The 27,434-nt window shown below is 36.8% G+C and overlaps 1 protein-coding gene across 1 annotated transcript in view; it reads right to left on the bottom strand.

The window, feature by feature from the left end:
* Positions 1-26,379, bottom strand: part of CNTNAP2 (contactin associated protein 2) — a 1,382,004-nt gene extending 1,355,625 nt beyond the window's left edge. Inside the window, exons 1-2 of the mRNA XM_055334793.1 lie at positions 26,373-26,379; positions 24,013-24,123 (exon numbers count right to left, since the gene is read on the bottom strand). Of these exons, the coding sequence (XP_055190768.1) occupies positions 24,013-24,123; positions 26,373-26,379 (118 nt within the window). The remainder of the gene's footprint in view (positions 1-24,012; positions 24,124-26,372) is intronic.
* Positions 26,380-27,434: the final 1,055 nt, after the last annotated feature.

The raw sequence follows: 27,434 nt of genomic DNA, 5'->3' as shown, positions 1-27,434 counted from the left end.
TTGTTGATTGTTTGCTGTGCGAAGCTTTTTATCTTGCTGGAGTCCCAATAGTTCATGTTTTGCGTTTGTTTCCCTTGCCTCTAGAGACATGTCTAGTAAGAACTTGCTACAGCCGAGGCCAAAGAGATTGCTGCCTGTGTTCTAAGATTTGGATGGTTTCCTGTCTCACATTTAGGTCATTCATTCATTTTGAATTTATTCTTGTGTATGGTGTAAGACAGTGGTGCAGTTCCATTTTTTTTTTTTTTTGCATGTAGCTGTTCAGTTTTCCCAGCTCTATTTGTTGAAGAGACTCTCTTTTTTCCATTAGATATTCTTTCCTGCTTTGTCAAAGACGAGCTGACCATATATAGCTGTGGGTCCATTTCTGGGTTTTCTATTCTGTTCCACTGATCTGTGTGTCTGTTTCCATGTCACAACCCTACTGTTTTGCTGACTACAGATTTGTGATATAGCTTGAAATACAGAATTATGATGACTCCAGGTTTTCTTTCTTTTTTTTTCAAGATCACCTGGGTAATTCAGGGTCTTCTGAGGTTCCATTATCTATATGTCTGTTTTTGTGCCAGTATCAGACTGCCTTAATGGCTATAACTTTGTAATATAGCTTGGGGTCCCAATCAGCACTCAAACATTTGCTAGGTATATGTATTATGAATGAGTAAATCAGAGGGAACCCATGACTCTCCTTTCTCTGTCTTAATTTGGATAATAAGTTTTTCCTTACAGATTTTTAGTGACTTTTTTTGAGTAATATAAACAGAAAAAAATGTATGTTCAATTTAAAAATAATCCCCTCAGCTAACTTAAGAAAGAGTATTACGAACATCTTTGAAACTCCAGATGTACTTCCCCTAATACCATCCCCTTCCCTGCATCGCAGTAGTGACCAACATTTGTGTTTTCACTTAAGCCTTCTTTTTCTTTTTTCTTTTTTTTTTTTTTTAAGATTTTATTTATTTATTCAAGAGAGTGAGAGACTGAGTGAGAGAGTATGATAAGGAGAGAGGAGCAGAGGGAGAAGCAGATTCCTTGCTGAGCAGGGAGCCTGACACGGGGCTCAATCCCAAGACCCCAGGATCATGATCTGAGCCAAAGGCAGATGCTTAACCAACTGAGCCACCCAGCACCCCCTCTTCCTTTTCTTTATGGTTATATCACATATGCAAACATTCCTACATAATGTACTGTTGTGTTTTACCTGTTTTTAGACTTTATATAAGTGGAATCATATGGTGTGTATTCTCTTATGACTTATGTTAACCTGCCATATAGTTTTTGTATTTTTCCATGTAAATATGCTTATCTGAGGTACATCTGCTTTCAATTTAAAATAGTACCTCATTATATAACCTAGAGTTTACTTTTTCTAATACCAGTGCTCTTGATGGACATCTAGGTTGTTTCCACTTCTTTGCTATTACACAATGTTTCTATGTACATTTTATACACATCTTCTGATCCAAACATGGAAGTATTTTTCTAGTAAACCTTCACACCATTGGAATTGCAGGGGCATAAGGTATGGACATGTTCAACTTTATTAGGTAACAGCCAGCACCGTGTCTGCAGCATGCCCCTAGGTTGCCAGGACTCCCCTTGCCTGAACGTAGGGAGAGCTGAAATTTGTAAACATTAACCAAAGTCTGAAGGATTTGGGGTATAAATAGGCCAGCTCCTAGCTGCTGTTTTAGATAGCTCTGAGATAGGGCTTGTCTCCAGAGCTTCCCTGAGGGGTCTGAGCTGAAGGATGGCTCATGGAATTGGGCTGGGACCTGTACACTGGCTTCACTTCTCCATCTCATTCCCCATGCTCTTTCTAGTTTTCTCTGACAACACTTCCATTTTCATGTGAATCCTCATTTTAGCAGTAATATATTTTGTACTGTGATTAGTCCTTGTATGTTGATTGGTGGAGTCAGATGTATTATGGAAAACACTAACTTAAGTCAGACCTAAGAAGGGAGATAATTAGCATAGTGTTAGCAAAATGTCAATATATGGAATTGAATTGTTTAAAATATCACCAGGATACTGGGCCTTTTAAAAATATTATATTCTAAGCTATATAAGAAATCATTTTTGTTTTGAAAATATGTTTATTTTTTTGTTTTGAAAATATGTTTAATCATCAATGTCCAGACTTTAGGGGAAAATAGTTATACTCATATACATATATTATGTCTGTGATTAGCATTTTTTTCTTCAAACTTTTCACTGAAAACTCCTCAAAGGCAATGGCTGTCCTTGATTTCTACTTTCCTTGACTGCTCTTTAGCACATAAAGCTGTAGGTCATATTCAGAAATGCTGATTTTAGAGCAGAACTTGATGAATATATAAGGTATGATGTAATAGGGTAAAAAAAAACATATATGACTAAATTCTTTCAAATAGATATTTTCAAGATATTTCAATTAATTTTTTTTCAAACAGATACTTGGTTTCATCTTTTTTGGTTATTTTTTAGTTATGCATTTGCTTTATAAAATGACATTGGGATAGACTTCAGCTATTATTTTGGGTGTTTTATTTTTTTTCTGGATGATTAATTGATACAGTATATTATGCCATCTGTGGCTTATTATAGTTGCTTTGGGACACCCCAAATTGTAGACAAATTCCCATTGTAAAAAAAAAAACACTAAATCAGGTAGACCTCAATTTTAATCTTGGCTCCAACATATATGACTGTGGCACCTTGAGAAAATTATTTAATCTATGTGATTATCAGTTCTCACCTCTGCAAGATTGTTATCTACCCCATGACTATTAATACTTTAAACTCCATTTTGGAACTTTAAATCATGCCTGATGTCTTCTAGGGTCATGCTACTTATGACACATCCTTTTCAGCAGAGAAATAATTGAATGATTTTTATTTTTAATGAGGTACATTATCCTTGATAAAGAATGCATTCCCTCATAATTATTAAATAATGTCCTCCTGTCACCTTCTAATCATCAATCCCCTTAAACTTAATAGAAATTATGCACAGGCCTTGATTTGGACAAACTTTTTGACTATAATACTAGACAGGAGGTTCCAATAATGTTTCGATATGTGAATGCAATATTATGTTTATGTAGGCGCAAGGTTTAGGCTGTGCCAGAGGGACCAATCCGGGTCCATACTGATAGGGTTATGTCCATGAAACAGGCTACCAAAGGCACTTAGTTCAATCTTCCCCAGGAGGGTATCATTCCCTCCAACACCATGAGTCAGTCTAGTTCCATTAGAAGGATTTGCCTTCAGCTGCCCAATACAAGGAATCCTGGATCCTTACCCCCACCCTCACCCACACCCCCACACACACAGTGGCAGCAGCAACTGTCTCTGGGGCCTGATGAAATAGTTTTTATTTTTTTGGATGAACGTATCCCAACACAATCTCAAGAAGTCTCAATTCTTGAGAAAAATCCCAAGAATTTTTAACTGAACCAGTAAGTTAAAAACATGTTCTGGAAAAGAATGGCACCTTCTAGGACTACTTCTTCTTCAAGAGTAAACAGAACTCCTTACCTTAAGGTAAGCTCTTCAGCTCCCTAGAGATGTAATCCACATACTATCTAGTCTTTCTTAGCTCCAAAGCATGCTTCCCTGATCCCTCTCATGCACCTGAAACCCAACCTGGGCCAGTGGCTGCCTGTGGCCACTGGCCCCTATGGCTGCCTCACTGCTGGAGGATAGTACTGGGCCCTAAATCTCAGACACTCAAAGGGAACCCCTAAACCCTGTACTTTTCTGAAGAGCTGCCAACACTAAATAGCAGGTAGCTCCTTGTCTTTGATGTTATTACCTTTCTGGTTAAAAATGCTACAGTCCCATAGATTGACATGAAGCCATAGCACTCTCCCCAGCCCCACAATCGTTACAATTCTATTGTTTTCCAGCTTCCAGCTGGCTTTTACTGCATTTGGACTCTCCCTCAAGACCAATGTCCCTTCATGTGGTTATGCACTTCAAATCTCCAGCCACCATTCATGAAGACTTGGGCTGACCAACATGTGTGGCCATTCAGCACCTGACATGTGGCCAGTGACGCTGATGCCCGTCTGAGAGACTAGAGAATGATATATTTCTATATATTTTTATTTTAGTTATATTAATGTAAGTAGATATTTAAAAACTATTACTCAGTTCAGTTAGTGGAGGGCATTTTAAGTATTTTGGGAGCAATTCCGGTATGAGTCTAGTTTCTCAAGTTTCTGTAAAACTTAAATATAGATTACATGCTTCTGAGGAAAATTTATCTTCTAAATTAAGATGTGCTGTAAGTGTAAAATATATACCACATCTTCAAAACTTAGTATGAAAAAGCAAAATATGATATTAATAATGCTTATATTGAGTACATACTGAAATAATATTTTTACACATTACACTAAATAGAACCTATCATAAAATGCATTTTACCCATTTATTTCTACTTCTTTATTAATAAGGCTATTGGATAATTCAAAATTACTTATGTGGCTCATTTTATGTTTTATAGGACGGCACTGCCATAGACTATAATGTAGATGATTCCCTTTACTTTTTTAATCTATTTTTTAAAGATTTTATTTGAAAGGGAGAGAGCAGAGAGAGATGGCAAGCACACGAGTGGGGAGGAGGGGCAGAGGGAGAGAGAGAAGCAGACTCTCTGCTTGAGCAGGGAGCCTGACGTGGGATTGTGACCTGAGCTGAAGGCAGATTCTTTTTTTTTTTTTTTTTTTTTTTTTTTTTTTAAGGCAGATTCTTAACCAAGACTGAGCCACCCAGGTGCCCCTGGATGATTCCCTTTAAAGTCCATACAGTGCACAGCCTACAAATACACACTTGTTGACACTATCAATGCTAGTGATTCCTCTGCAACTCTTAGGACAGTCTACCAGCAATATCTTTCACTTTTTATGGTTTAGGTTGTCATTTTCTCCATTTTCTAGAAACACATTCAAGTGAAACAGTAACAACAACAAATTCTTGTCTATGGATACTAATGCCATTAGGTTCTACTACTTTCTAACACTTGTTGCTGCAATCTACAGAACTTCTGGCCATTCCTCCACTAATTTTTTAAAGACACTAGAATCTGATTCCATTTTCCTGTTGAACCCAAGACCTGCCTTCATGGTATCCATGCAGATAACCTATCCAAAATAATAGCCTCATGTTTATTTGACTACCTCAACTTAATTGACTTTCACAAGCCATTGATCGTCCTCTATGGTCACACCCTGGACTTAGTCATTGCCCATATGTCTGATTTCCCTGAAGTTTTTATATGGCAATGGATGATTATCTGGTGATAACCACCTGTTCTCCTAGTTCTTCCATGCCCTTGGCTATATTATATATGGTCTGTGGTTGCTTACATAAGGCTTCTCAGTGCCTATGTTCTCTAAATATAGGTAATCTCAAGGAATGCTTTCTGAACATATTTAAATTCCTAATATGCTGAACTTCCTATCATATATATCCAGAACTCCAACCTAACTCTTTCTTCTCTAGTCCTACATGAATGAACACTGCTAGAGAAAAATCACACAATTTTATAGACTCTTGCCTCTGAAAGTCATGAAATTGATGATTTTCAACAACTGTGTCCTTAAAGCATGTCCATTAACATTTTAGCAATTTGGTTTGAGTCTCTTTTTTTAATCTGCACATTATTTTATTTTTTAAATAAATTTATTTTTTATTTGTGTTAAATTTACCAACATACAGAATAACACCCAGTGCTCATCCTGTCAAGTGCCCCCACCAGTGCCCGTCACCCATTCATTGCTTTCTGTAACTCTCCCTACCAACCCCCCAAATTTAATAAGCTCCTAAATCCTTCCCCATCTACATACAGCATAGTTGCCTTTAAACTTTATTGAGAAATCTAAAATCATTAAGTGTGATTGTCTTTACATTGTCTTCTCCTATCTACATACTCCTATTATATATATATATATTTATCTCCACACTAGTTCTTACCTCTTTTCTCTGGTATCAGAAGATGAATTTATCCACTTATACCTGTTTAAGGCTAACTCCTGTACTTGTACTTCCAACGAATAATACTGATACAGATAATAATGAAAACCATCTTCATTTCATGAGAGCTGACCTTGTGCCAGGTAATGTAGTAAGCAAATTACAAAAACTGATCTCATTTATACCTTACAAAAAGCTTATTAGGTAGATACTATTATATTCATTTTATGTATGAAGAAGTTGAGTTGAAAGATGTTTAGTGACTTTACCAAAATTACATAGCTAATAAGAAGTAGGAAAAAGTTTTAACTTAAGTCTGAATTAATCTAAAGGTAGTGGTCTTGAACAATATATCATAGCACCTTATAGTAGATCCCTAGGACCCCTGAAACCTTACCCTACAAGTCATCGAGTACACTCAACTAACTTTTCCCTTTCTCTAGGCTCCTTTTTTTTCTCTAAAATATTCTTAGCTCTTGCTTATTAAAAAAGAAAACACATCGTGGCTATATCCCATCTCTTGATTTAACTAAATTTTCTTCTTGCTTTCATCAAAACATCTTAAAAAGGTACTACTCTACATGTGCAGTCTCCACTTCCTCACTTTAAATTCACTCTTCTACACACAAAACTTTGGATGCCTCCCCCAAAATTCTGCTAAAACCACTCTTTTTTTTGTTGTTGTTGTTTTTATTTATTTTCTTTTTTTTTGTTTTTTTTTGTTGTTGTTGTTGTTTTTAAACCACTCTTTTAAAGCACACAAGTGACCACCATATTGACAAACAAATCCACATTTTCTTTATATTACAGGACCACTCTGCTGCATATGACTTTTCATGATCAAAAAGACACCACATTCTTCTTGTTCTGCTCATATCTCTTTGATCTTCAAATTTATTTGAAGGCTTTTTTTTTTCCTTAAGCTTTCTTGGTGTTCTGTGTCCAGTTCTTCTTATTCCTTTGTTAAATAACTCTGAAGTATCTCAACCCCGAGTATTTCTTCAGAGAGCATGTGCATACTAACACCTCTTAAATATGATTATCAAACATTTCTGTTTTGAATTTTTGCTTAGTATATGTATATCTGAATTTCCAAATATTTCCCTACATCGCCTTTCCTTCTCCATCTATATTATTGGCTTCACCCTCTGATTCACCACAGATCAAAACTTCGGGAGATCCTTTATTCTTACCTCTTTCTATCTTTTTGTTATCTTTTCCTTACACAGCTCCAACTACATTTTCCTTACTGTTTTTTTCTCTATAAATATTTTAAGAATTTGTCATCTCTATTTTTTTAGAATTGTAAGCCAAGTCTAGGCCTTATGTTATAAAAAGTACATGGAGAAAATTGGAGGGCAAGCATCATTGAGTGAGTCAGTGAATGAATGGGACATTGGGACATTTTTTATGAAGTCATCAGATAACACTTCTATAAGGTGGTATCATTTGAGTGCAAGTTTGAAGGAACTGAGTGTCTAGGACTGCAGACAGAGTTTTATACCAAGGGCAAGTATAAGAAACAGCAAGGAGGTTTGTGTAGTTGAAGAGGAGAGAAGAATATTAGTAAATGAGGTAAGAGAGATAATGGGTGCAGGCAGATAAATGAGGCAACTTATGATAAATCCTTGTAAGGATTTTGGAGGCTTTCCTCCAAAAGTGTGGAAGTGAGGAAGAAATCCACTGGAGAATTTCTGAGCAGAAGAATGAAGTATTATTTCTTGATTTGCAAATGATTACTTATGCTGCTGTGTTGATAAGAGACTAGGGGAATTGAGGTAATAATAGAATAGGGAAATGGAATTGAAGGTGGAGGAAAAACAGGTAATGAGTTTGGGTTGGTCTGAAACCAGGGGTTTTGTCTTGCCCCATAATGTGACAATCAAGAATCTTAGTGATCAGAATCCATCTGAATCCATATTTCTTACCACATGCTGACTCTCACTTAAAACTCTCACAAAACTAAACTACCAGCTAATTAATCCCCCTTTAACAAATACTGTTTTTGACTTTGAAGCCTTCAAGTATGTTAAACTATTCAGACGAGATTCTACACAATAAATTCTATTAGCATTTTACCTCCTTCAAGACATATTCCCGAACTCCCCTCAGCAAGTTAGGTCATCTGTTCTCTATGATACCACAGTAACCTTCATACCTATACTGCTACGTGAAATTCTTGGACAATCACCATGTTCATGCCATACCCTCAACCCAGTTCTTCAGTTGTGAGCTGTTTAGAGGAAGCTCATTGTTTTATACAGAACTAAAACAAGTTACTATTTAATAAATATTTGAATGAGGAAATATATAAAGAAAAAGAGAAGCCGGGGAGAAAGTAAAGAAGACAGGAGGGAGAAAAGGAAGAAGGAAGTATTTTTGTTTGTCCCACTAGGAAACTCAGGTCCCTCAGGGACTATGTGGAGAAATGCTTCTATAATCATTTTCCTGGGGCACCTGGGGGGTTAAGTATCTTCCTTCGGCTCAGGTCATGATTCCAGGGTCCTGGGATGGAGCCCTTCATCAGTCTCCCGGCTCCACGGGGAGTCTGCTTCTCCTACTCCTTCTCCCTCTGCCTGTCACTCCCCCTGCTTGTGCGCTCGCTCTCGCTCTCTCTCTCTCTCCCTCTCTCTGTCAAATAAATAAAAATAAAATAAAATAAAATACATAAAATAAAATAATAAATAAGCATCTTCATTAAGACCAGTGCTTATACACTTCTGATTTATGCTCTGATCCCACCTGAGCCTTCTTCAAATTTGGAGCTGTCAATACTCGCCAGTGTGCTTTAGACACACAGTGCCCGTCCTCATAAGGATGACCTGATCTCAGAGTTCCTAAAAAAGTTCCCTCGTCAACATTTTAGATGTTTAAGTCCCACACGCACATGAATCTTCAGTGCTGATATGTGTTCAGATCAGTACAGGTTTGTTGAATGACTGGGTTCTCATTCCCTCTAAACTGAACACCATTTCAAGTCTTATCTGGATATTTACTTAGTCTTGTCTACTAGGCCTTTCCAGGTCTTGACCTGTGTCACTGTACATTAGAACCGGTTGAAAGGGCCGAAAAGATCAATGTTGTTATTTCCATCCATATTACCAGTCTAATAGAATTGGTGCTAGCCCATTTGTCCAGATTGGTTCTTTGAAAAGACAGCCAAGTGTACTAAGTTAGCCTCATTTTGTTGGAGGTATTATGCTTACAATTCAAAACTTAGATCTACATGCAGTAGACAGGGTGTGTGTGTGTGTGTATTTTTATATATATTTATATATACACACATATGTATATATTTTACATACATACACAGGTGTGTGTGTGTATATATATATATATATATATATATATATACACATATTTTACATTCTTTTTTGTTACTTCTTTAGATGCAGGATGTCTTAGTAATAAAAAAGAAAGATTGCTAATGTTCTCTCTCAGCCTGAATAACTCAGAGTTACATAAGTGTTTATGAATAATGAATGTCTAATTGAGGTGCCTGAAATATGAATAACTATACTAGTCCATTCGGCAGTGAGATGTAGAATTCTCATTCGACAACAGGATTTTTATTTCCTCATTTCTGCCTTCTGTTATCCCCACTGTTGAGTGTGAAACTAGCACAGATAACACTTGAGAGCGCCTGAGAGCATGAATCCCACTTTTTCTCTGCACGAGCTAAGCCATCCAAACAAAGAAAAAAATGGCAGGGGGAGATCCCCATGAGTTGAGAACAAAGTGAACTTTAAATCTTGACTAATCCAATACACAGAAATAGAATCACAGGGTTTTAGATTGTGGTCTTAGTGAGAAATCTATTTGAATTTAAATTCTTGGCGTTCCAGAAGCTGATTAACATGTTTCAGGCTGCTGACAAAACATCTTGCCTGTCTGGCTCTCCTTGGTCAATCCTTGCCTCGTTTTTGATGAATTGCTAAGGAGAACTGATGCTTTCCAAATGTATGTCATATCAGTACGAAAAGTTCCAAAGAACTCACAGTAAATTAATGTGGAATTGCAACTAAAGGCTAGCACTTGTTCTCTCTGGTTTATTCACTGAGTGGATGCCTTGTCTGCTCTGAGAACTCCTTCCTGGCATTAGTAGGAGCACAGAGGGGTCTGGTTGGCATCTCTGAGCCTTTCTACCTACAGTTCTCCTCATGCTGAACCATAGAAAGGGAACCAAAGCCTGCCTCCAGACCCGTGTAGAGAAATTCCTGACTGACCTAATCATGTAGTAAAGCAGTATTTTCGCAAAAATTGCATTGTTTGGATATATCCAAGAAGCATCACTAAAACTGGGCCGTCTGGGTGTTTCCTCCCCAGCCTGATAGTCACTGAACTTCTGGCACTCCTGCCTGGGAAGAGGTTAGGCTGCTGGCGGGTTACATAGCCTCTCTCCTTTCTCATGTCTCATGCTCAGCTAGGGCTAGTCTTTTGGCCAGGAAACCATTTAATACTGTTTGTTGTTCAAAATACAACTATTTAGTTCACATTTCTCTCTTAATCGTGAATATTCAAATAGGATAGCTTGAACTGAAAAAAGGCACGTATTGCTTCTCTGACATTCTCTTTGAAAATTATTTCCCGTCATAAATGATTAAGTCTCGAATAGTATGTAGAGAAGATAGATAAGAACTTTGAAATAATCAGTCAAGTAGTCTTTGTTTTATTTATTCTGCTATAAGAAGATTCCGCAATGGGGGGAATAGGATCACTTCCCTTGCAAGTCTCTACAGGTTGCCAGGAAGTACGGTCGTCCTACTGAACGAAACAAAATGAAGGGTAAAATGTAACAAGGCCGAATCCTTCCCTGGAAGGAATGGAAGGAACCATTCAGTCACTGATAAGGATCATACACTGGGATGTTGTCATTATTGATGCCAGATTATCCCCATCTCATACCTGGCAAAGATTGAGTTTATGGCACATCTAGCAGATCTCAAATCTCAGGCATTTTCTATTGTGTGGTGGAGTTTTATTTCTGTTATTCATTTCCTTTCACTTTGTACTGACTTACTGCTTTTTCTTCGTGTGCGTTTTGAATATTGAGAATGTTAGTGACTCAAAAAAAATATTGCTTCTGTCAGTTGCTAGCACAGTGGCGCTGCACATCAGTGGTTTTTCTCTCATTTCACTTCTTTCCTGGGAGACAGAATGCTGGTGTCATTGTTTTGTTCCAATCTTTGCTGTTCTCACATATATAATATTTCAAGTACAATTACACCTTTTTTGCCTACCAGCTCATATTATACAAATCCGGAAACAACACTGAAGAAGACTAGGTTTGACTAGTTTTTTAGTGTAAAAAAAAAAAAAAAAAAGATGTGTCTTTAAAATGTATTATAGGAAAATATTTATTTTTACAGGAAAATATTTAAAGCAATATCCTTATTTCTCTTTGCTTATTTAAAACAAAGATAATAAGCATGCAAAGACATCACAAAGTCAGTGTCTACTTCTCAGAAATAAAATAGAGAAATGTGTCTGTTTGTGTTCTAAGACACCAGTGGGAAAACTTTAGCTATACCCTGTAGCCAACTCAAATATTATTCCAATTTTTCCTAGAGAAAAACTCACATAGGCAGGGAGGACGTGTGGAGAATAGAACAGTTGAGTGATTTGAAATCAGTAGAGATTGTTTCAAATGCCCAAATCTCCTTTCGTTTAGCTGTGGTCTTGGGAGTCTAAATTTTCTTGAATTTAGGTTTTCTTATCCGTAAAACTGAGCTTATTCTAAATTCTTTCCCAGGGTTTTTCTAGGAATAAGAGAATGTGTAACTGCCAGCACTGGTTTCAATGTCTGTGAGTATCTACTCCGTGTGAGGCACCTCATGTTGGGGATACACAGAGGCATGAGACACAGGGCTTCTGTCAACTCATACCCAGCCTCATGTGATCAAGCAAATACATCTGCAATATAGTGCTGTATGCTAAGTTCTAAGATAGAAAAAATACACCTTGAGAAACGGAGAGGGATACCCTGTCTAGCCATCAGTGATAACTTGTTGGAAAGGTGACATCCAGGCTCCCTACTGAAGGACAAGCAACATAAGCGTGTTGAAGTCATATCTGTAGAACAGTCTATATAATAAAAATCTAGAGGCCGATGGGGGGTGCTTGTAGGTTAATATTGGGAAAGATTGGGATGGGGCAGGCAAAAGGGACAACCCCTGGTTTTCTTGGCTGCCCTGCGACTCATTTGTTGTGAATCGGCAGCCCTTCCATGATGAGAAAGGGTCATCATCTCTGCCGTGTCTAAATCTTCCTCTGGTTGGTACTATTTCAAAGCTCGGATTAATCATCTTCCTTCTGGGAATCCTACTTGGCCCTATGGAAATGCATGGCCTTATCAAAATGTAAAAAGAAGAAGCTCTATCAATCACTCATGAATGACTAATATCACAGAAGCATAGAAACTACAGAAGCAGGTGGTTTCAACCTCTCTGCAGAACACTCAGGGAGGGAGAAAGGGAAATAAAGGGTTTTCATCACCTTGACGGTGGAGCCTGTAAGGCTTCTCTAGTATTCTGAGCATCATGTGAAGGCAAAACAAACACAAAACTCAAATTAACAATCCACTAAAATACATATCTACCAGAAACTGAGTAGGGAAAAATCGATAAAATGTGTAATTATGCATTGTCCATACATATGCTCAGGCACAAACCTTCTATACAAAATAATTCACTTTGGTGCTAGAACAGTCTTCCTGACTGCAGATGTCTGGTGATACGGAGGTAACAGTTATAATCTAGATGAAGCTCCTCCAACCGAAATTAAATAGCACCGCTCACCACTTTTTAAGTGGGAAAACAGACACAAAGGAACTAAATTCTCTTCCTCTCAGAAGCTTCTGAGAAGAAAATCAAAGCGAAATAAGAACCAGACAACATGAGCTCCTTGCATTGTGAAGAAAACAAAAATAGTTAAGAAAAAGCCAAATGGAAGTGACCTTTGGGTTAAAAACCAGAGGAGTAAAGCTTTCTACATTTTGAGTTTATGTTTCAATGTTAAAGAGGCAAGAACAATATAAGTAGACTGTCTTAAAGGCCATGGTTTATTGTCGGCCGTATTCGTGTCAAACATATATCTTGGTTTTAAAGCAAGGCGAGAGTAAACAATGTTGATTGCTCATTTGCGGCATATAGAGGAGGCAGTAGGATGACACAGGCTAAACTGCTTTGAATTGTTATTAGTGGCAATATTTTTAGAATTAGTTTTGGAAGGCACCAGTATAAAAGAGAGGAAATTCTATTTTTTTTTTTACTCTTCTCAAAGAAAAATGTGTGAAAAGAGTCATTAATTTGCTAAAGGTATTAAGACAAGGGTCTAATTCATTCTAATAAGTATGACCTAACCAGGTTGCTAATAGAGCCTTTACTAAATTAAATCCTCTCAGTGGCTTTGGAAATGATTTGGCCTGTTCCCCCCTCCCCACTCCCACCTCTTCTTGAATGAAATAAGGGGAAGGAAGCAAATAGGCAAAGCCCACAGAACTTTCTCTATTCACGGAAGAATTCAGGAGTCCGCCCAGGACACGGTTTCCCTTTGCGTGGTTTTAGTCACCTATGGTCAACCATTGACTGGAAGTAGGTGTCTTCTTTCTGACATGTCACTAGAAGGTCATCACCAGCCTAACACTAAGTCTCAATGCCTATGTCATTCACCTCACTTCATCTCATCACCCAGGCATTTTATCATCTCCCATCATCACAAGAAGAAGGGTGAGGACAATGTAAGAAGCTCTTTGGGAAGAAAGAGACCACATCCACATGAGTTTTATTACAGTACATTGTTATAGGTGTTCTGTTTTATCATTAGTTATTGCTGTTAATCTCTTACTACACCTAATTTATAAATTAAATTTTATTACAGGTATGTATGAATGGAAAAAATGATTATATATGTTACACACACACACTATTCACTGTTTCAGGCATCCATTGGCGGTCTTGGAATTTAACCCCCACAGATAAAGGGGGGCTACTATAGATACTGAAGAATGATGGAGAGCCACTAATCTGGTAGAGAGGAAATGTAATCATAGGATTCGAAGCATATTTGTCATATGTGTGATTGTTTTTGTCCAGACCTGGTTGAATGCATAGATCCTGTACAGAGCCCCTCACTGGGGAGCATCCTTTAGATGATCCGCTGATGTGAGTGTCCCAAACAGTGACTCCTGGACACACCCTGCTCACTCCTGGCCTTTGTTTTTTTTTTCTTTTTGTTTACACTGCTGCAACCAGCACACAGAATATATTCCTTATGAGCCACACACGAGATAATAAGGACTGATAGAATGTGTTCTGTTGCCCAAAGGCACCTGCTATCAATTGGATGCAAGAGCTCAAATTGGAAGCCTCACCTGTGAAAGGAAGATCCTGAGATAAGAGGGGCATGCTTTATTAGTTCGATATCATTATCCTGATGATGTCCCCCAATTTTGAAAGCATTGGGAGAATGTCGATATTCTCAATATCGGGGGCCACTTCCCAACTGCTGTGCATGTATATTCTAAAAAAACTGATAATATTTTAATTTACAACGATGATAACAATGTTTGCTACTGTTATTTATTACCTATCATCATGTGGACCTGAAGGTGGCTACATCAGTGATTAAATAACTTGTGAGATAATTTTTTTGGAAACTGAAAATTGTTATTGAATACTCACTCTTGGTTTAACAAGTCATCCCAACATACAGGCAATGAGCATTTTAAGTTTAAAAGAAGCAGAATAATATGTTCAATAAATATGATTCAATATTTTATTCATTCCTTTGGAAAATATTCTTTGAGAGTTGAACATGTGTGCAGTACTATGTTAGAGAAATGCCTTGAGATTGTGTGAAGAATTCTATTTTAACATGAATACATCAGATTTGGTACAAATCACTCACATAAATTCTCCACCTTCTTGACAGAGAGGTGAAGAATATCAAGGCCTCTCTTGGAATAAAATTAGCAAATATCAAAAGGGTAATTAAACATTTAATCTCCAAAACATAAAATTGGCATATATTCTCAAATGGCTTGGAAATAAATATTCAACTTATAAAAACTTGGAGAAGTAGTTCTTCCCAGATATCCTGGTTATTTTTAATATTATTTAATAGAAAGTCTGTCCATGCACAGAAGAACAAGTGTGGACCAGTAAGAATCTGCAGTGTTCCATTAAGACAAAAACCAAGACATTCTGATCAATCCTGGCTACAAGGTCAGGTACTGGGAGATGATCTAGTCCAAGAGTCCAAGTTTCTCAAGACAGAAGTGAGGTAACTGGGACAATTAAGTGAAGAGAGGAGGTGGCCCTAGATCTCCCCAAAGGCAGAAGGGAAACCTACTTTCTCTAATTCTGCACCAAGAAATCTACAAAGATATATTAATTCTGTACATCTTCTCAAAGTAAATATTTATTTAAATAACTTTCTTTGTTAGTACAGATGTGGTTTTCCCACTCCATATGTCCTAAACGTTATAGGACAAGTACCAAATAGCATGGATTTCAACATTTCATGTAAAGGAAAATTATAAAGAATGTATTAAAAATATTATAAATCTCTGAATTGATTTTTCACAATGTCCTACTCTTTACACAATCGGCTATTAATAGTGTGATGAAAGAGAATGTTAGAGAATTAATAACCCAGGGCCATTTCAAAGATGGTAGCAGTGGTTACTGGAATAGCACTGTTCATTCTACCCCATGATTTTCTCAGTGGCACATTTTTTTTTAAAGATTTATGTATTTACTTGAGAGAGGAGGAGCAGAGGGATTGAAAATCTTCAAGTATACTCCATGCTGAGCGTGGAGGTCGATGCTGGGCTTGATGTGAGGCTCGATCCCACAACTGTGAGATCATGACCTAATCTGAAACCAAGACTTGGATGCTTAACAGATTGAGCCACCCAGGCACCCTTCAGTGGCACATTTTAAGATATTTGCTACAAAAACAGCAATCTAGCAGCTTCCTAAAAATAATTAACTAAAAACTGCTCACCTCAAATGCCCCAAATCTGAAAACTCCCTTTTCCAATTAATTCTACAAAAATCCATCATCTGTCACACTATAACCAAAGAGCCTGTGAACATAGTATTTTTACAAAGACACTGAACTCTTGGGACATACCTGTACTTCTAAGTGTATGAAACAAACTCTGTTTAAAATACATGATAGGTAGACTGGTTACATTTTGAAAAGCATTTCCTAAAGTGAAAATGTGTTCTGCTGGACTCAAAGATCCATTGCATGGCCAAGAAGGTCTCTCCGATTCCCCCAGGGAAGATCCCAGAACACAATGTTTGTCCAGAGGGTTTTATTGTGAAAATGTGTATGTGTGTGTTCATAGCACATACTAACATCACACATCTTGTGAAACAGTGTTCTAGGGGAAATTCTACAAAACCCAACATAGATTTCTTTGGGGAACACAAAAGAAGGTATTAAAATTCTAACATTATAAAATATGATGCCACAGCAAAAACACAGCAATATTATTTGCAAATTAAAAAGGCATGTCTAAACAAATTTATGAGTCATTCCCTGGTGACTCTGCTTTCAACATTCTATCATTTTTTAACAAGTGTCAAGGATACAAATGTATCCTGTATTGCACATTGAATTTTTTAAAGCTCCCACTAAAGCCAAAATTTTGATTTATATTTGTGAATTAAAGGAAAAAGAATAAATTAAAACTTACAATGTTAGTCAGATGAGAACTCTCATCCAACTGGAAAAGTGAATACAGAAACCTACTGATGACTTTAGAGAAAATCACTTAAAATCTGATTTTTAAAAACAGAATTTCTTAGGTAACGGAGGAAAAATATTTTTTATTCTCCCTAATGTCCAGAACAATTATTTTTGGCTTTTCTGAGGATCATAAAGTTAATAAATAAGTATTATATTGGACTCTTTTAAGATCTAGTTCAAATCATATAAAGGTAATCAGAACAAAATAACGCAAATCACTGGCATAAACTCATTTGAAATGAAAGGAATTTAAAGAGAAAAGACTTGGGGAATATTTAAGTTAATGTAAGCAGCAGTCTGGTTATGCAAAACTTATTAAAATTATTTAAAATGTTATTTTTAAATATTTCAATTATTATGATTTGTTTTTCTTAGATGATGATAGGGGAAATCCATACACACGTTGGTAAATATGCAAATTCTAGCAATCACTCTGCAGGGAGATCTTGGTTGTTTGTTTTTTTTTTTTTTTAAGATTTTATTTATTTATTCATGAGAGACACACAGAGAGAGGCAGAGACACAGGCAGAGGGAGAAGCAGGCTCCCTGCAGGGAGCCGGATGGGGAACTCCATCCCTGAGCCTAAAGTAGAGGCTCAATTCCTGAGCCAGCCAGGTGTCCCAGGAGGTCTTGCATTTGTTAAGACAAATGTATTCACTTGCTTTGAAATACTAATATCTACACTCTTGTTTTTGGAAGTTGAGGGCAATCGGTGGGAAAGAAAGTAATATTTCATTACAACAAATATTGTGTAGATTATTTCACTTAATCTTCATAACAGCTCTGCTAAAGTATGTAAGTGATTCCATTTTAAAATATAAATAAGGGGCCCGTACCTTCAAGATCACTCTGGCATAATTATTATAGGATTCTTGCACTGTCAAAGTTCCTGGTTTGGATGAGATGTTGTATAGTGAACACAGAATTTACGAAATGGAGATGCAAAAAGATTTATAAGTGACGGATACTATGCTCATCCTTGGTTGATTCCATATTGGAATCTAGTTACACATGAATTCAAGTCATTCTCTCTTCACTGCTCAGCACTGCATCAGAGCCGGCGAAGTCAGCAGGGGTTTTCAGGAGAGTAATTCAAAGATGAAGAACTATGGCCAGTCCAAAGAGGAATGGCAAATATTCTAAAGTGCTACATTGGAAAATCACTCCTCTAGATTTTTCTGCTCTCAAGGATCTCCTCTTTAAGGGCAAATTCTCCTAGAAAAAGTAACATTTACAACTAATGAATTCACACCAATGCTCGTTGAGTAGGAAAAGGAGATTAAGAGAAACAGGCTGGAGGAGAGAAAGAAGGGAAATAGTGGAGTGGAATCTGCCAACATGGACAGAAGTTCAACAATCGGGGGGGCGCCTGGATGGCTCAGTTGGTTAAGCAACTGCCTTAAGCTCAGGTCATGATCCCAAGGTCCTGGGATGGAGCCCAGCAATGGGCTTCCTGTTCATTGAGGAGTAGGCTTCTCCCTCTGTTCACTCCCCTCCCCCAGCCCCCCCCTCAAATAAATAAAATCTTCCAAAAAAAAAAAAGTTCAACAATTGGGAACTCAGTCTATTTAATAATTTAGGCCTTGATGTTACAGCCTAAGGGAAGAGCTTCCTAATAAAGGCTAAGAATACTCTCGGATCTGGCAGGCAGGCATTGGTTCCAGGAGGGGGCAGTATGGAACAGGAATGAATGGGTCAGGTACTGGAGAGAGCAGAAAAGCACCAGTAGAAGGCATTACTGGCAAAATGAGGCCTCCCAGAAGCATTGCGGTCGCTTTCCCAACTCAGAGTGTACCAGTTTAATTAGTAGTGAAATATCCTTTTAGTATTTAAAGCAGGACAGGGAAGAAAAGAAAGTAGAAGAAGAAATGGTATTTTACAAATGTAATTCAGGGACAGGAGAATTGAGGGTGCAATAAAGAGAAGCTTCTTTTCCAGAAGCAGGGAAGACCTCTGAGGAGCCATGAAGTAGATTATTTGCGGAGCGACTCAGGAGCCTCAAAGAGGTGTTGGAACATGTGTAAGCATGGACGTCTAGGTAGAGGAGGTCGGGATTTTGCTAATTACTAAAGCTCCCTCTTGGCCAACAGGAGGCAGAAAATGATGAAGGCAATGATTTGACCAAGCCGAGTTCTCCAGGCATGGCGGCAATTATTAACTTCAGCGGTGTCTTTTAAGGGAAGGTAAAGACCGTAGTTCTTTTTAAGATACACGTGTGGACATTAAGAGATCTGTTCCAGCAGCCTTTCCAGATGTCTATTATACACATATTCCTCCCAGAAGTGATTATCAATTATGTGGCTTACAAATGCAATCTGTTCTCCCTGCTGGAAGAAATAAAGGATAAATATCCTCAAAACACCACCCCCACCACACCTCTCTGCCCTTTGGTTTAATAGAGAAGATGACAGGTTCCTAAAATGGAAGGAATATCCAGGAAGCAAATCTAAAAGGAAGTCTCTGAAGAGCAGGGAGTATTGTAGGATCTCCTGAGGAAAAGGAAGTGATAAGAAGGTGGAAAGAAAGAAAAGTATTCAAGATCCTTATCACTCAAGAAACTCTGAGCTTTCATGACTGAGTTGCTCTGGCCGTAGAGGCATGAATCAAACTTGGCTTATATCTTCCAGCTCTTTTTAGGTTCAGTCTTTGGGCTAATTCCAGTGCAGCACCAATGTCGCCTCATCTGGCAAAATCCAGCATGAAGATCTCTAATCTGTGGTCACTGGAGGGAGAAGAGGACCATGAGACAGAATGGCCGTCCCCCTGGGGCAGTAGAAAGAGGATGATTTCTACAAAGGCGGGTGAACTGGATTGTTGAAAGTCTGGCAGAAGAAATGACCTGGCATTGCTAACTTGACATTCTATCTAACAAGGTTGTTGTGAAGATCAAGGGACATTTACAACATGTTATAATCTGCAAAATACTATGTAAATGTAAGGTAGTGTTTTCCTCCTATGAGGCTCTCGAAGATTTTGTATCTTTGCTAATCTTCAGATAGATTAACCCGTTTAATTGCTATGGACGTGGAATGACACAAGACTGGGACACCTGTAGCAAATTAAGAACTGGGAGAGAGAAAGATCCAGATGACAGATCACAGGGGGTTGGTATTTTTATAAAACAAGCAAAAATCTAAAATGCAGAGCAATAGTAGGCTCTAAAGGACATGGTGCAATGACATGTGGAGTTTCCATTTCCCCCCAGTTTTGTCATAAACTGGCCCCTGCCATCAAGGTTGTAGTAGATGGATTTGTACTGTGGGGACCCACAAACTAAACTCATTTTTTTTTCACTTACATGTCAATCTGTCATCTGAATGTATATTTGCATTATACTCTGACTTTCTATGTTTTCAAAACCTTCAATCTCTCCAAAATGTATTTGAGGAAAATAATTTAAATAAATGATAAAACTTGAAGCAATGTTAATCAACATAACGCTCAACTGAATTTGTTCTTTTCCGTATTTGTATAATTGCTGAATTATGTTATTTCATCCTTCTCTGTTGGTATATGATCTTCTTGCTCTCAGACACTTATATAGTGTATGCATTATATGATTCTTGCCAATAGTGAAGAAAATATATGCCCACCAACATATATATTTATATAGATATATAGATATAAATATATAAATGTCTATAAATATATATGAAAGAGATATATATCTTGTATAATATATATATTTTTATTAGTTTTACAAATAAAATAAATAAATAAAATAATAAAATAAATAAAATAATAAATAAAAAAATAAAATAAAATAAAATAAATATTCTTTGGATTCTCTGCCACATTTATCTGCCTTTGAAGTGTGTAATATTTTACACTAACAAAAGAATCTATTCTTAATCAACGTGAATTATTAGCCATTTATACTTTAGTGTGGATTTCAGTCAACCTGGCTTCTCTCCAAAGGGCATTTGCGTATGAACTTTATAAGAGAAAAATAAAGTTCTGTTTATTATGAAGATAACCATATGTAGTTTTTTTTTTCCCTTTTTTTTGAAAGGAAATAACCCTCCTCTCTGATGCTTGCTACCTTGACCCATACTGAGGTCATCAACTAGGGTTGAGGCTAGCCCTGCACGGGGTGTCCTGCATATACATTCAGAACTAGTGCAGCATGAGGAGTACAGATATAACCAGTTGTGCGACAGCCCTAAACAGGTAGATAGGACATGATGGATTAGGGGAAGAAGTTATATGCAAATATACACAATATGCCACTGATAAGAAAAGGGGTCTTTGGGAGCCAAAAAGTAACTAAAGCCACAGAATAACGAATGTTGATACGAATCAGCCAATGTTGATAAAATGGGCAAGAAGCAAGTGTAAATCTAAACTTACATCCCTGCGAACTACTGCACCATACCTTCATCCTAATGCATGACAATGTATCATATCAATAGTCAAACGGAGATAAGCTTTTAGTCAAACAACTAGAAAACCATAAATTTTGTTTATAGTCTTTTGCTTTTGAAATAACTTTCTTTAAAAAAAAAAAGAAATAACTTTCTCTTTTGGAAATACACTGTATCTATAGATCTTTGTACATAAATACGTAGGATTATACATTTACATTCTATAAACTATTGAGAAACCTATTATAAAGAAAGTGAAGACATTCTTCAATTCTCACCCTCTGGGTTAAAAAATAAAGTTAACTTTTACAAGTTTAATTTCAGATACGTTACTCTACATATATGAATAGATAAGTAGGTAAATAGCTCTAAATAATTCAAAGTGGCATCTTGTACTATCTTAAAACAAACAGACAAAAAAGACTTGAATAAGAACAACCACAAAAAAAAAAAAAAACACTTTTGGTTTCTTCGCAAGAGATGGTTTCCTTGAAAAAGCAAAGGCAAGATAAATTTGCATTCAAAGTTACAGTGTCTAGTGGCCCCCTGTTCTGAAATGCTGGGGAAAAGTCGTACATCTTTTAATTCGACAATTTGGTATTTTTATATTCTTGCATCTATAAAATTTATACTCTGTTCTACAACTGTAGTTCCTACATTGTTTACTTATGGTATATTTAAATGGATTCACTGTGTAGCACCAGGCATTTGACCAAGGGTTGGTTTCTTTCTTTCTTTCTTTCTTTCTTTCTTTCTTTCTTTCTTTCTTTTTTTTTTTTCTTCAAGGATCTCATTGTTGATTACATTGTATCATTTGTGTTTCCAAACAGGTTATATGCTTGAGGTAACCTGACTTGCCTAGATTCTCTGGGTATAAAATTCCCCAGTCATATTTCCCTATTCAACATTCTAAGGAAATAATATTTTGTGACTCTACTTCCTCTCATTCAAGTTGATCTCTCAATGTCAGGACACTTCCTTTAGGGAATATTGTATCTTCTTGACATCTAGGAACATACGTGTTATTTCTTTTCTCTTACACAGTTTGTTCCAGATTTCCTAGTACTTGGCTGGCCCGCATCATAATTATTATCTGGTTATGGCCAATTTCAATTATTTCATGATTTTCTACCTATATATATTTTTTACTTGTTTGTTTTTAGTGACTTATAGAAAAGGAATGAATTAAAATTTTCATTACTTTGACATCTTTAAGCAAAAGTTTTGATAACCTATAGTTATTTACCAACTCTGTTATGACTATAACCTCTTTTCATATAATGAAAAGAGCAGCCACAAAGACTCGGAGAACAGACTGGTGGTTCCCAGAGGCAGGGGGTGGGAGTAACAAAAGGTCTCAATTTCCAGTTATACTATCAGTAAACCATTATAGCTAGCAATACTGTATTACATATTTGAAAGTTGCTAAGAGTAGATCTTAAGAGTCCACATCACAAAAAAAAAAAAAAAAAAATCTAACTATGCATGGTGAGACGTTAACCAGACTTATTATGGTGATCATTTTGCGGTATATACATATATAAAATCATTATGTTGTGCCCCTGAAACTAAGAGGTTACATGCCAATCATACTATATTTTTTTTTAAAAAAAAAAAGGAAAATTGTGAAAATCTAGCAGCTAATACCACTTTTTAAATCAAAACAATATATATTTTAAGATTTGTTCTCCTCACTTTTGCCTGTGTATCTGTCTTTCATCAAGTCTTTTTACTAATTAAGGTGTCTTCATATACCTGTGAATTTCTGTACATATTAATCTACCCTTTTCTTACCTATTTCTTCTCCTTTTTGGCCTTTCTGAATCTGATATCTCTTTCTCTCTTTTCACGTGTCATTTTTTAATTTCGTCCCCTCTTTCTTCTTTTTATCTCCCTCTTTGGGTTTTCTCATGGTCTCTTTTTTTTTTTCACCTTTCTTTTTTTTTTAATAAATTTATTTTATATTGGTGTTCAATTTACCAACATACAGAATAACACCCAATGCTCAGCCCGTCAAGTGCCCCCATCAGTGCCCGTCACCCACTCACCTTTGTTTCTTTATGCTTCTCTCCTCTCTCTCTCTCCTTTCCTCCCTGCCTTGCTTCCTTCCTTATTTTTTTTTTCTTTAAGTTGGCCGTGATGTGAGTTTATTATTTCCTGTTTTACTGATTTCCTGTTTTACTGATTATGGTCCTTGTGGGTTGATCCATATTTATCCAAGAAAATATTTTTCTTTTTTTTTAAGAAAATATTTTTCTTTCCTAAGTTGTCATTAATTCTTATTCATATTAGTGTCCCTTTGAAGCAAGACAGTCTTAAATTTCTGACCTTAATCCTTTTCTTTTATTCTCTATGGATTACTGTCTACTTTTAAATTATCATTTACTAATTAATATTTTAACTCTACAACCCCAAACTCAAATTTCAGTTGCAAATGTGTAACTATCTTTTACACACCTCAATAACAAAATTAAATTCTGAGCACTGGGGGCAGATATTAGCAAGGATAACTTTTTTTATCCTATATTTTCAATAGTTACTGTTTAGTATTAAAAATAAAAAATAAATTAGTGAATACAGAGTATTTTTTCTTTAACTGTATACATATTTGAAATCAATTCATTGTAACTTTTTTCTAAGTGATTTTCCAATTACTATGAACTTCCTAAACACAGAATTTTTATATCATTTGGAATTATCATGTACAACTCCAAAAATTCTTCCTCTTTAATTTACCGTCTCTTACTTGCAATCCAAATTTTCCTTTATCACGCCCCTATAATGACTATAAAAGAGGTATAGTATCTATGAGGTGTCTGCTAATAGCTATTGCACAAGAAAATATATTTTAGAGACGCAGTTTTAAATATCACACGTTCTTATTTAACACATTTACTGACAAAGGAAATAAAAAGTGCCTTACCCCCTCGCTTGTTGATCTTGGCATAGCCAGGAGAATAGCTCCCAGACATGGAAGACGAGCTGCTGAAAGCTACATGGGGGAGTCCAGACACAAGTGGTTCATCACATTTTTCTGAAGAGAAAAGAAAAGAAAAGAGAGAGATTAAATATCTTAAAATAATGATGTGGATTTTAGTTAAAACAGTTGTTGAATACCGTACAAATATAAAAATCTATGATACAACATTTAGCAAATGATCAGAATTTAGACAATTCAAATGTGACAATTTAAACAAATGATTGTTAAGAGTTATTGCTATGACAACATGCTTTATGTTGACGGGTCTCAATGCAGACCTGCTCTCAAAGAATCATGAGGAAAGGTGGTGTTTCTTTTAACAAGCTTTGGAAAAGCTGGCATCTTCTGGAAATCTTCAGGGATTTATTCATTATGGGGTAGAGGATTAGAAAGGTCGATTAGAAACACAGAGATTGGAGGAGGGAAGGTTAGAAGGAATCCTACCAAAGCCTGAGAAATAGGTGTCAGTGAGGGAGAACAAGAATAATCACCACCCTGAAAGAGTCCTGCCATCTGCAAAATTAAGCAGGTCCCATCATACTCAGCCAATCAACTGCCCGGGGAACCAGGTGATCCCTCAATTGCATTCTTCACTTGGCTTCTTCCATGGCCATTAATTTTTTGTTTCATCCTTCCTCAGTACTGCTTACTCCAATTCCTTTGATGGCTCTCTCTCATTTTCCTAATGTCTAAAGGTTCATGTGTCCAGGACTCAACTCTTGGATCTCTTTGAGGTCCACATGTGCTCTCCGGGAAACCACAACAGGGCTTGTATGTTCGCATTCTGGAATATCCCAAATCCTTCCCCCCATGCGTCACCTGGTCCCAGTGGCCACCAGGGATGGCTGTTAGGAAAGACTGCATCCTCCCTTGTTTTTCTGTTGTTCTGCCCACAGTAGCCAGGGGATGATTACACATATAAGTGGGCAAATAGCTCCTGTGCTCACAATATCCATCGGCTCCTGCTCTCAATCACTCAGAATAAAGTCTGAAGCCCTCCAGTGGCCCACAGTGGCCACCAGACTGGTCACATCTCTCTCTGGCATCCTTGTCCACTGCTGTCCACCTCTAGGGCCCTCTTCCTCTTATTGCAACAACAAGCCAACTCTTGCCATGGCCCTCACCATTACTCTTCCAGCTACCACAAGGCTCTTCCCTCTGGTCTCCACTCCACCTTTCACTGCTGCAGACTGGCTTCTCTAGTCTGCCCAGCTAAATGAGCATGCTGCTACTATCACTCTCGGTATCCACTTCTGGCATTCTTTTCCTTCAGAGCACCCAGAACCACCTGGCATGTAGGTTCTCACTCATGTAGGTTTTCACTTGTTTGGTTTCCTTTTTCTCCCACTAGGCTGGATGCTCTACGGGAATCAAGTTTTTGGATAGTCTGCTTAATGCTTAGTCTCCAGTGATGTGAACCACACCTGGCACTCAGCATGCACTCTAAAAACCTCTGTAGAATGAATGAGTGAATGAATGAATGAATGAATGAGAAAAAGAACCAACTAAACCCGACAACTGCGGAGTCCCAAAACATAATGCTGAATTACGAGATGACACATACACCCCCTAATTGTTAGAGAGGTCGTCTTCAATCCACAACAAATGTTTACACATGCTCAGTACTGTTTAATAAGACAGAGAGTTACACTACATATTCTAGAACACTTTCTACTTCAGGTATTTATAAGCAGAAGAAAACTTAAGCAACAGAAGGAATGAACTAGCTTTCTTGAAAAGTCATTCAAGTGGAGTGAAGTCCCAGTGATACTGGGGAAACGAATTATTATTCATTATCTCACCACTCAAGTGTATACAAATCTGGAGTTAAAAATGAACATATCCATCCTTGTAAAATATAGTTAGATTTCTTATTTTTCTTAGTTATAACACAAGTACCTCTGGGAAATATGGCATATGTGTATGAATATATTCCCCAGAAAGCTAAATGTTAAAGGATGAAAAAATGAACATAAAATTTATTTTTGAGGTATCAATTCACAAAGTGAGAATCTACAGTGAAGGATTTTGTCTTAATTGTTTAAAAATTTGCTATTCAGGTTAGCTGCCAATGATCGCAAATATAAAACCTTGATTTCTCAAGTGCTGACCCTTTGAATCTAACTTTTTATAATCTTTTGATGAAAGTTCCACGTTTGCCTGGAGTCATCATTACTTCCAAATTCCCCATTTTATTAGGAATGTGCTAATATGCATTCCTTTCTGTCTCTTCATTCAAATATATACCCAGCACCCATGCTGTGCAGGCACAGCAAATACAGTAGATGATACTGACAACGTACCTGTCATGGAATTTATGTTTTAGTGGGAACTACAAACTAAAACAAAAACAAACAGATGCAAGCAAAAAATTAATGTATGACGTGGTGATAAATACTACAGATGCATTAAATATGGAAGAAGGGCAGCTGGTTGGGGGGTATGGCAGAGATTGGGAGGGGCTGTGTTTTGCTCCTTTGTCAAGGAAATTCTCTTGCATTAGGTGATATCTGAGTAGTAATCTGAAGGAAATGAGGTGAACTTATTGATTTCTAACATCAGGGCACCTAAGTGACTGAGTGCCTTTGGCTCAGGTGGTGATCCTGGGGTCCTGGGATTGAGTCCCACATCCAGCTCCCCACAGGGAGTCTGCTTCTCCCTTTGCCTGTGTCTCTGCCTCTCTGTGTGTCTCTCATGAATAAATAAATAAAATCTTAAAAAAAGAAAGAAATCAATAAGATCATGTGAGCAGAAACATTTTCTAGGGCTGGCTTATACCCCACAATGAATGGCTCATTTTCCAAAATTGAACATTCAATGCATATATAGTGTTACATTGAAAGTAATTAAAATGGCGTTGATGAATAATTGATTAATGATCCATTAGCTAGTTTAAATTTAGAACTTAAATATAGCATTTATAAATCCTGAACATAGTTTACCCTTATTACATTTGAACACTTTGTACTTCCACAAATGGATCATCTTCATACTGAATTTGAAATTTTTCACTAATTAAGAAAATCATATAAATCAGAATAACAAATAACAAAATTAGAATAAAACTGAGATCAGGCAAGTAAGCTAAGAGCATATAAGAGATTATTTGAGTGTTTTTTTTAAGGTGGCTACAAAATTATCAGAATTTAAACATTGGCTATCTCACATCCTTCTAAATTGGGATATAACCTATAGCCACATATTTAAGTAAGAAAAATGGTACATGTGCTGTATGTTCTCCTGGAAGACTTTAATCACAAATATTTATTGAGATCTTACTCTATGCCTTGTACTGTTCTAGCTACTTTGGGCAATAATAATTTAAAAAATAACCCATTTCCTCCTGAGTCCAATAATATATAAGC

Source organism: Nyctereutes procyonoides, unplaced genomic scaffold, assembly GCF_905146905.1.
Source record: "Nyctereutes procyonoides isolate TBG_1078 unplaced genomic scaffold, NYPRO_anot_genome, whole genome shotgun sequence".
Lineage (NCBI taxonomy): Eukaryota > Metazoa > Chordata > Mammalia > Carnivora > Canidae > Nyctereutes > Nyctereutes procyonoides.
The sequence above is the reverse complement of the archived record's forward strand: the minus strand, read 5'-3'. Positions and strand labels throughout refer to the sequence as shown.